At 42.7% G+C, this 11,559-nt stretch overlaps 2 protein-coding genes across 2 annotated transcripts in view; one reads left to right on the top strand and one right to left on the bottom strand.

Annotated features, from left to right (window-relative positions):
* LOC311039112 (sodium/hydrogen exchanger 9-like) overlaps positions 1-4,232 on the top strand; it is a 123,515-nt gene extending 119,283 nt beyond the window's left edge. The window contains exons 15-16 of the mRNA XM_084048753.1: positions 1,604-1,709; positions 2,453-4,232. Coding sequence (XP_083904879.1) covers positions 1,604-1,709; positions 2,453-2,623 — 277 coding nt within the window. The 3' untranslated portion in view covers positions 2,624-4,232. The remainder of the gene's footprint in view (positions 1-1,603; positions 1,710-2,452) is intronic.
* A 972-nt stretch (positions 4,233-5,204) lies between these two features.
* chst2b (carbohydrate (N-acetylglucosamine-6-O) sulfotransferase 2b) lies at positions 5,205-8,507 on the bottom strand. Its single transcript, XM_084048262.1, has one exon. It carries the CDS (start codon positions 7,859-7,861, stop codon positions 6,464-6,466), a length of 1,398 nt encoding a protein of 465 aa, XP_083904388.1. The 5' UTR covers positions 7,862-8,507; the 3' UTR covers positions 5,205-6,463.
* Positions 8,508-11,559: the final 3,052 nt, after the last annotated feature.

The following is an 11,559-nucleotide window of genomic DNA, read 5'->3' as shown; positions in this document are numbered from 1 at the left end:
GTCTTATTGGATTAATTATGATGGCTGTCCTCGCATGGTGCCAGTGTGGAACAGAAGGACATCCTCAGACGAGAATGCCCAATGCAATTCACTCCTGCGAGCCACAAGGAAACCATCTTTACCCTTGTTCCTACCTCCTTTTTCCCTTTCTCTCATGTCTCTCCATCCTGCTTGTTCAAGACACTTATAAATAAAATCCTGTTAGCCGGTCAGAGTGGCCCCTGTGATTCCCACTCCTTGCATGTTGCTGATAACGGCACAAGAATGGAGAGAAATGGCACCGAGTAACATTAGGTGACTTTCTGTGCTCCTCATTTATTATACTTATGCCTGGGGGGCTTGTTGTTTCTCTAAAACCCTCTTCAAATATAAAAACGGGTCCGCTGCGATTTATTTTCTTCTTTTTTTCCTTCATTCTACATAGTACATTAAGGACAACACTTCACTCTAGAGTATTTTGACATTTTCACAATCCCTTTGGTTTCTTCTACAGTTCTGATTGTACCACTCCACTTTGGAGTCTCTCTCCGGAACATTCTGTGCACCATCTCACCCAATAATGTGTTCCTGTGTGGCACATTGTTTTTTGGTTGACAATACATCTGGGAGCTTTTAGTAGTGATACTGAGAGACACTGAGAGCTGCTGATATATTAAATATGGTGAGCATTGAGCAATGTGGAATATGAACGATTAAGTGCCCTAAAGCTTGCGTGAAATTAAACGCCCCCCTCCCCACAACCCAACCACCCCCACCTCTCTCTCTCTCTCTCTCTCTGCAGCACATTGTTGTAATTGGAAAACCATGATGTCAGTGGCATTCTTGCTGGAGGAGTCAAGGAAAAATCCTACAGAACACTCCCTGACAGTAAGCTGACAGTGGTGTTATGAAAGGAACAATGTGCCCCACGTATAGTATAGCTGCATTTAGCTTTATCTCTGTTCCAGCAGTAGCCTACACCAGGTGGGACACGTGAAAAGGCTGTGTCATTGTTCAGTTATCGCTGTACTCACTGCTTTTTTTTATTTTTTTGCTTGGTGTGAGACCTCTTGCATTTACTACGTTTTCTCTTCTTTTGATGCAACAGAAATGTAACTACTCAATTTGAATCATGCGCATCTGATCTTGTGACATTGTCAAGTGTAGAACTGTATGTCTTTACGTAGCCTATAGTCTTTGTTTCCATGATGTGCCACTGACTGAGCTCTTTAGAGAAAATGCTAATTCGGACAGGCATCTGTTAACAATATGTGAAGGAGAAATAACCGAATAGCAAATATCCCACAGTTCTGTGACTGTCACATCTCCCCATTCTTATATAAACACCTACCGTCAATACAAAAGAATGTGCCTGTTAAAGCCCTTATACATTTATATAACAAACATATGGAGCGAGACAATGTGTGCAGTTCTGAATGGGATAACCCACTTTCCTAAATGCCAACAAATACTGTGTTACCTCTGAATTCTGATTCCGTGGTGGGAACTCCATTTGGCCTGAGGCTAGGCCGAAAACACACCATTTATTTCTCACTATTCCCTTCCCTGTCCTAGAGAGACACCAAGCGCACACACACACCATCATGCCTTAACAAGCTCACAGATATTTAATGCCGGCGCTCACACACTCCGGCCCCCCGTTGACTTTTGCTCTGCCATCGTGGTGTGGGCCCGTGGCCAGGATCTTCAGAAGCTCCCATGCCTATGAGGTAAGAATTCTCTAACTCTACTACATCCATCTTGTAAGCTTGTATTTCTTGTAAAAGGAAATGAAAAAAGGGGGCATTTACTGATCCCCAAGGGGAACCTTTTTTCTGCATTTGACCCAGCAGTGTGCTGCTCATGTGAGTGCATGGTGGAGCAGATAGGGCAGGCGGTTGGGCAATCTTTTTCAGCCACATGATCACTTGGCCGTTTTCCAAGAACGTCATGATCATCACCCAGTGCCAGACAGTGAAAACCACCATGGCTTTACTTCTTATCATAGGTTGCTATTTAGAATAATACAAGCATAGCATTTAGCAGATCTAACAAGCATAGTCAATTATGTAATAATAAAACCCTAACAAAATCATTCTAAATAATTTGATATTAATAATAAAGGTAAGTCTGACTATGTGGGGAGAAAGGTTTTATGCACATCAAACAAGTTGATCAATCTGATCATCTGGTAGATCAAAGAGGTTATGGGGTAACCACCTGGCATCCCTATTTTGGGCACATTTTCAAAGAAATTTCCAAAATATTTTCAACAATCTACAAAAGTAGCTACATTAACAGATCTTCAAGCTCACATGGAGGTGCAGAGGATCGAACCGGGGACCTTCTGATTCCCAGACGGTCACCCAACCAACTGAGCCACATGCACCAATATGCATCTTTTTTTTGTATTACCTTGGCTACTGGAATCCTGGCAATAGACAGTTAACACCTTTTATCATTTGCCATTCAGGACCAAAAGCAGCTGCAGGAGCCCGAGGTGGAGGTCACCTGTGTCAAGCCAGAGGACGCAGAGGCCCAACAGGGATACGTAGACGGCAACACGGGCTCCGAGCACCCGGAAAACCTAGTGGAGGGGGACCTGGGTCTTGGCAGCGATCCGGCTCTTGCTGGGAAGGCATGAGGCTCCAGGAGTCACCATCCACCCACCCCGCTCAGACTTATCAAAAACCCTGCTGCAGCCCTCAAGGCCAGCCGTTCCTTGAATGGGGTCACTAACCAGGCCGTCCGGGAGAGCAGACCTGAGCGACACGATTACAAGAGTCCCAAAAGGTTTCTCACTCACTGCCCTGCTCTAGCTTGCACGCACGCACAGTACACACACATACACGCACACACAGTCACCATTGCTCCATTTAAAAAATATACGTACAGTATATACTGTATATCTTTTTCATTTTGTTTTGCCTTTTCTCAGGGAAAATACCAATACCAGCATTGAAATGTGCATAATTCCTGTGCTCTGATTAGATAGAGTTAAGACTGTATTACTATCAGTGTGCTGTTGTCCACTACATCTCAAAAACAGAAGAGTGTGTAAGACTCCCTGTAGCTGAAAGGTTGGAAACTGTGACTGTGGCAATAACAATAAAACTAGGGTTGTTTAGGGCGTAGAACCTATGGCATTGCTGTATATTAAAAGGATTTGTTCACAAACGTTCTGATGAAAATTCAGTGTGCCCATAAAGTCATCCTTCCATTGCTTGTCAGTGAACAATGCTTCAGGCTGTGGTTGATTATATGAGAGTCACGGGTACTGGTTCTAGCTCGAGAAAATTGTCCATGGAAAAGTACTCAATGGTCTGCCTTAGATGATAGACCAGGCACATAATATATGTATTTCTTATCTGAACCGTCTTCCCTTTAATAAACCAAAATGCTATTTTGGTACCAACTAGCTCTGCTCTTCTCTCACTCCTTATTAAACATTTATTTCACTCCCCTCAATTTCTTTTAACTGATTCAAATGTATTCCATTTAATGCATTACGCTGGATTTATACTCACTTTGTGCGCGGTGTAACGCACCGAAAATAGCAGATCTACATGCTTACAACACGTGAGCTTGCAGATCCGCTCTTTTTGGTGTGCCACACCACATGCAATCAAGCCCTTAGTATCCCTCTAGTAGTCTACCGCATTTTACTTACAATGTAATGCTGCATCATAGCCCTTCCCAACACTGGCGTATATCAGCAGCATTTGCAAAAAACACGATTAGTGCTTGAACTTTCCGCTGGCTTCTATAAATATGGATTGTAATTTGCTACTTTCTCAACACATAAATCTCAGAGCCCCATTCCGCTCGAGTGAAGCAGAGTGATGGGCACTGATTGAATCGAGTGAAGGTTACAGTAAGCTTTGTGCATATGCAAACTGATTTCTTTTCTCATCGTAATAAGGCCATTGTCCTTGAAGTGAGTGCTTTTCAGAGGTTACGTCATACGCATGGGTGCATTTATGGAATGCTCCTCCATTCTGGTACTGACTGAAGATACACAAGAGGGAAACTCACTCAACGCAACACCTTGCACTAAAACACTTGGATACAACTGTTAACAGATCTCCCCCCTTGTTGTGGCAAAACGCTTTTTGTCTAAACCATTCATTTATCTGGTATTCTTGTTATGTTGGGTGTGAAGTCCTGTACCCGTTTGTATGATTGTCTGTACGTATGGAGGAAAAAAATAAAAAGTAGTATATGCTGTACATTTCCCTGTCTAAGAACCATTCTCTATGCTGAATAAAAAACTAAAACAATTAAAACGCTTTTTGTCATTAGGTTCATGAAATTATTTTAGCAGTAGCCCCTCTGTGTTGGTGATGAGTTAATCTACTTTCCTTTTGTCATTTATCTCAACTGTTCAGCTGTTGACATCGTCTTTTATGTTTTCAACTTTTTGAGCATTTTTTGTGTGTTACTACAGCATTGCCACTGAGCCACGGTTTCCATATTCTAAAGATTGTTTACTTCAGAAATGACTTATTATCATGAGCTGCAATTTCATGGCTGCAATGGATCTGGCTCTTATACTGCAGACGACAATAGAGTCTGAGTGATCCCATAATGTAATGATAATGTAAAGGTATGACCTCTGTCCAGCCCAGTGGTTCTCAGTTGGCAAAGTGAGGCACATCGGTTTGTATTGGAATGAACTCAAGTATGGCTTAAAGGTCTGTGCAAATGTTATATTAATATTAATGTCAATATCATTAAATGTGTTTCGGTAGGTTTGTGTTGCTTGCAAACGCCTCAATAGCCAATTCTCCTTAGTTATTACACATTTAGCGAAGTAGCGCTCTGCTCAAAGTGTTAGCTTAGTATTGGCTATTCAAGGCCTTGTGTGGCATTTCTTATTCAATCATTAACCCATTCAATCCGGGAACGCATCCGTGTCATTTTAGATTTTTTTGGCTATTCAAAAATAGCAGATCTACAAGCTCATAGCGCGCTCAGTGCCGCACTATGAGCTTGTAGATCTGCTATTTTTTGAAAGTTTGTGCTAATCTTTGAATATATTTGTATTTATTTTTTCTTCAAAAGAAAAGATCTAAACATTTTGTACTTGTAGAATCTTAATGGGTTAATTGGTGTGCATCAGCACCAAAAAGGTTCGAGAACCACTGGTCTGACAAAAGTGTTTTTGGATGTTGTCTTTGAAGAAATGTAAATGTGATATGTTATGTTCCAAACAGATGCATACATTATCTCATTCACTGTGAACTTTACTTGATGCAATATTCCCAGGCCATGTGATTTCATAAGAGCAAGCACTTGTAAACAATTGAAATGGTAGAACATACTGCTTACACCAACATTGATAAGTCATTCAGAGCCCCCTCTCTCTCTCTATGGCATTGTCTACAGCAGGGGTCTTCAACGTTTTTCAGGCCAAGGACCCCTTAGCTGAGAGAGAGATGAAGCAGGGAGGGACCCCCACTACATTGCATACAATTGTGGTGCAGATTAAACTTTTTCATCGATTTCATAGATAGCTTAATTGACTATCATCACTCATCAGTGTTGTGTAAATTAATGTTTTTTTTCTGTTCATTTCAGACATTTCACCACTTAAACCTTCAATACTTGATTTGCTCCTCTTCCCCCCTACACCAAACCTCTTTGTCGAAAATAGACGATCTACAAGCTCACAACACCTCGCAGCGCGATGCGTTGTGAGTTTGTAGATCTGCTATTTTCAGCTAATGTTCCTCAGAATAGAGATGCTAGGGTTCAAGTTGTTAATGTAAAAAAAAAAATTCTATCACACAAACATTTGGCGGACCCCCTGTTGAAGACCCCTGGTCTACAGTGTGATATCATCCTGTGATGATTCAGGGACAAAAGTAAAAAAAAACATCCCTTTTTCCTAGACGTACTGCTGTTCTGTCATCTACTCTTCACATCTTTCATCTATGGCACATTAACAGACCAATGTAATGATTGTCTCTGAGTCAAACCAGTTGTTACAAAGAAATATTAACAATGAGGGTTTTTTTTTATCAATTATTCTTTTTTGTTTTGTTTTCTTCTTCCATCCACTATTTTCACTTTTACAGACATGTAGACTGGAAAACCAAATTCTTATTTTTTTTTTTCTCAGGTTTTGAACATTCAAAAAATAACGCCCAAAAACATCCACTTGTGAAGTGTTTTCATAGCAAGATACATCAAATTCTACAGTTGGATTTCATGGTTGCAGCTTCTCTGTTCAAGTCATTGTTCATAGGCTTGCATTGTCAAACACATCCAGTATTCCTGTTACAAAAGAGCTGTGGTCCCTTCAAATACCACTGCAATTCAAATGAGAGAAACAAAGATACATTCCAAATGTGGCCAGTTAGAGCTCGTCCAAAACACTGATTTAAAGTAAAGCTTTAATTCCACAATAAGAGGAAACGGCACTCGATGCAAAATTAACATTAATTTAAACGTCTTTGGTGGCAGGGGGTGGTGGGCGTAATCACAGTTTGGAGCGAGACAGTAAAGACTTGCTCAAGTCCTTCGCCTCTCCTGCCGTTCTGACTCGATCGTACCCTAGCACGGACATGGAATGGTGGCAATAGTCCTCCACTTGTTTGATCTGCTGAATGCTAAGCACTGTTCTCCATGCACTAGCAGCTTGTGTGGCGTTCCTGGACGAGACTATGAACGGCTTGGAGGAGGAGCTGGAGCCGCTGGTCATGTTGAGAGCGAACGACTCGATGTCGTGGTTGGCGGTCAGGTTGGCAAAGCGGTAGATGCTGCGCAGAGTCTTCACCGGGCTCTCGACCAGGTCCTCGTACCGCACGGCCATGTACTTCCCCTTGAGCCAGCTGGGCGGGTTTAAGGCAGTCCTCAACGTCCTGGAGGTGCGGTCGCAGATCACCTCCATCGCCCCGATCGAGTGGTAGTCTGAGCCGTCCTTCTTGTTGGCTTTGTGGCTGGGGTCCACGAAAGGGATCCTGCGCAGTTTAGGGTCCCTGCTCCGGACCACCTGTAAGTTCTCCCTTATCAGGCCGTGTCTGGATTTGATCCTGGAATTGGCCACGGCCCGGGGGTCTCTGACGAGGTGAATCACTTTCAAGTCCAAGGAGGGATCCTCCATGAGCGGGGCCAACACGTTAACGTCCAGAATGCGAACCCCTTTAATGACTATGGTGTTGTATTTGAGGCACTCCTCCTCTAACAGTCGGAGGCTTTGAGGGGGGCACTTTTTACACACCTTATCGTCCACCATGCCCACCACCTCCTTCCTGTAGGCCGAACAGAGCGGATAGGAGCACACCACTTTGTTGAGGGTGGCCCCAAAGAGTCCCAGGGAGGTAAAGTTCTTTCCTCCGGGGCTGTTGTACAACTGAAACACGGAAAGATCACAGCGATACAAGGAGCTCAGCATGTCCCTGGCTGCCCCTTGTAAAGAAACGGCGTCACCCGGGTACAGTTTTTGCCAGATGTGCCACATCGGCTCGTACAAGAAGAACACTTCAGGATTTTGGTTAAAAAGTTCCCCGAAAAAGGAGGAGCCTGACCTCCAGGTGGTCAGCACATAGACCAGCTGTCTCTTTTTGGCCAGCGAGGGCCTGTACAGGAAACGGATATCAGATCTACTCTGATAAGTGGTGCTCCTCATCTGACGATTGCACTGCTGTGGCTCTTTAGTCCATTTGTAGTTGGCCAAGTTCAGCATAGTGAGCACCAGCAGTAGGAAATAGGCCATAAATAACACAATCCTCTTTCGGCGTAGGACTTTCATCACGATCCCAGGCTGTGCTATTATCTTAGTATGGTTCCTGTAGGTCTTGAGCTTCCTCCCATAGCCAGCATCCTTCTCCCAAGGTGCTGTCAACTTCAGTTGTTGATGATATTGTTTGCCTCTCATCTGTAACCTCGGGAGAGTGGGCTCTCTTATGGCTTGAGTGATGAAAGCTGCTCACATTTACAGTGCACTAAAACACGGTCTGTATGGGAACCGGCGGTGAGCAGTTAGAATTCCACTGATTAGGTAATACAGTCGCCACCATCAATTAGAATATCGCACTGGAAAAATCTAAAAACACGATAATAACCCGTATTCACTGCAGTACTGCGCAATGCTCTTCTTCATACGAAACAGAAACACGTCGGATTACACTGACGCTGTCCATTCCCTAACATCACAGTAATTCTGCGACCGGACCTGTGGTCAAAATGATACAGAAAACAAGCCTTCATCGAAATAAACAGACGCCCTGTTTGTTGTCCATGTTCAGCAGCAGATGCATCTGTGCGCAGTTATCATGAGATGAGATGCATCCCTGTAAAATGCAGCCTGGAGTCAGATTCAAGCCAATAGGACAATAGAACCGGGATCATTTCGCATAATCGGCTGCAACTTACGTTAATATGCAGTTATACCACGGGAAAGAGAGATAAATGGTATTTTGCGGTATTTTCCTCAAATATATTCCCTTTTCTTCCTGATCTCCTGTGCGTTGCGTTCAACTCTAATACAAACTGGACTGATTCAATCAGAAGAATACAGGGACTAGTCCAGTGTTGCCAGATTCTGCGAGATAAATAAGCAGCCAGGTCTATGAAAACAGCCTAAAAGAAGCAACTAGGTTACGGTTACTTGAAAATAGCAATGCAATGCGACGTGTTGTAAACTTGTAGATCTGCTATTTAGAAATAATAATAATAATAATCTTGGGAGAAAAAAATAGGTCATTCTAGTCTAGAACATTTCTTGAAACATTTTAACCACAAATATTCCCTGCCACAAAATATTTTCAGATGGGGGGGGGTCTGTGGACAAATACAGATTAATTTGGGGGTCCTTGACATATAATGTTAAAGAACCACTAGTTTAAACAACATTAGGAAACAAGCAATATTAAATACCAATATATATACCAATATTTTCAAGGAACTTTAGAGAAACATATTAAGCCCAAAGAGGCTTACAATAAGCGGACATGGCAACCCTGGACTAGTCCTTCCCACCGATGGATGCTATTGGCTCTTGACGTGGCCACGCGCGTCTGCCAATGGAGCCATTGGCTGTGGCGTGCTGTCTGTCAATCCCCCCTTCTCCTCCTCGACATTACAATGGTAGACGGTGGGAAATGATGCTGTTGTTATGGTACAAAGAGTCTGACTTATAGTAACAACACTACAATCTCCATCCTTTAAACTACATTTACTATATAAAATACACGTCTACCTACATTGTTTTTTTTACATTGTTTGTGGCTATTTGGAGGCCATTAAAAGATGACGTGATGATAACGGGATTCTTCTGGGCTGCAACTCTGTTATTGTTCCTCTTTTTGTTTCTTCTCTTTTCAACAAAAGCCAGCCAAGTTGATAGCAGGGATACAAGATAGGTGGGCACTGGGGACATCTGGGCACCTCGATGCAAAATTAGCTACTTTGTCAAATAAGTTTTAAAAATAAATATATATTAGAAAAATGACGAAAAATGATCAAGTAATGTAAAGTATACATGATGTGAACATGCACGGTACATCATTATCAGACTTAATTGTATCCTTCAACTTCTTGTTTGTGCCCCAAAATGACTGGATATACAGGTTTTGTAGCAATTGTAGAAATATTAAAGCATGTTCTATCATCATGGATACTTTATATTACTCAAGACCATTTTTCAAATATTTTATTTTCTAACATTTTGGACAAATTAGCCAATTTTACATCGAGGTGCCCAGATGTCCCTAGTGCCCACGAATCCTGTTTACAGTCCTCTTTGGACATGCGGGTGGCTATTAGGACTGCACGACTATTTTAAGAATAAACATTTACCTTGGTTTTGTCTTTTATCTGGGTTATATAAGGTTATAGCATGCTGCAGATCTATAATAAAAAAAAGGGCAGCATAAACCGGCTTTATATTTTACTCCTCTGCAGTTTCCCAGCCAGTCAACAATACACACAGCACAGGTCAGCGCGGTGTAACTGACAATCCTCTCCCGCTCAATTGGAATCGGCACTAATCTGACATATGACAGCTGTTCCCTTGGAATCGACAGAGCCTGGGAAGTGATAAACCCATATGTTTGAACGGGTTGAACCACATGCTCAGCAGCTGACTGACAATCATCTCCCTTCAGATGGTTGCCACTTTTGGATTATAGCCCACAGTCAGACACACGCACGCACGCGCGCGCGCGCGCGCACGCACACACACTCACACACAGACACACACACACACACACACACACACACACACACACACACACACACACACACACACACACACACCGGGAGAACGAGGCCGGTATATCTGGGCCAGAAACTGGCGTCTGTGAAGGTCAAGTAGTGTAGAACAGTGGTTATCAAAGTGGATAAATTAACACTGACGATGATACTAGCCTACAGTGTAGATTGGGACCCACAGGCCCAAGAAATTAAAATGGTTGAGTCCCTGGCATACCTTTTCAAATGAAGGGTCCGTGGGCTAATTGACGCGAAAAAGTATGAGAACCACTCATGTAGAAGAGAAATCAGGTACAAATTCTACCCGATAGAATGCATGTCTCTTCGCCTATGCAGATGTTTAGATAAGTAATAGCTTTGTACACACCGCCACCTGCTGGAGCTTCATTTTTGCAACTGAAGTCTTGGGAGGTAGAGATGCGGGTTTGTTATTCATCTCTGTCTGTCTGTCTGTCTGTCTGTCTGTCTGTCTGTCTGTCTGTCTGTCTGTCTGTCTGTCTGTCCCCATCCATTCCATCCCATGCCCATATGCCCTCTTAGTCATGCATGAGTTTGCCATGATGTTTGCGAGCTTCATTGCTTCGTATTTAGATGTTCATTGATCGTAATCAAATCAGACACTGTAAATTTCATATAGACCTATGTGCACTGCGCGCACACACGGGAACGCAGATGGGATTTGTCTCAAAATGATTTGTAAATCCAACACACACACACACACACACACACACACACACACACACACACACACACACACACACACACACACACACACACACACACACACACACACACACAGTGAGTGTGAAGTGAGCTGTGCCTTTGATGAGTTAATTTCATTAAGCTATATGAACTAGTGGAACAATTCATTTCAAGGCTGCTCAACAGCGCAACTTGAAGGTAGGTCACCCAGCGCTATACAGGTGGTACCACTCTATTTGATGTGGGTGCTGGTATTCCAACCCAGGTATTCAGGCAGTACTAGTAGGCCTACTCTGTTTGATGTGTGGGCCCTGCTATTCAGAGGGTACTACTGTATTTGATGTGTGGGCGCTGGTATTCAGATGTAGGCTACTACTGTATTTGATGCGTGCACTCAGGCAGTACTACTCTATTTGTGCTGAGAGCAATGGTCTCCGAGTTATGGCCATTTGAAATGTTATAAACTGCTGTAACGCTGCTCCAGTCCCCCACACAGTATGTGTGCAATTTAGATTTATTTAGTTACTTTGAAGTATTTTTAATAATTTATGAACTACTAAGTATATTCTAATCAATGTATTTAAGTATTTGTACTCACTTTATTTACTTTTAAGTATTTTTATTCGCTTACTTTTTACCCACTGTAGTGTGTGTGTGTGT

This window comes from Gymnoscopelus microlampas (assembly GCF_963454915.1).
Source record: "Gymnoscopelus microlampas genome assembly, chromosome: 22".
Lineage (NCBI taxonomy): Eukaryota > Metazoa > Chordata > Actinopteri > Myctophiformes > Myctophidae > Gymnoscopelus > Gymnoscopelus microlampas.
This window is presented reverse-complemented; position numbering and strand designations above follow the sequence as displayed.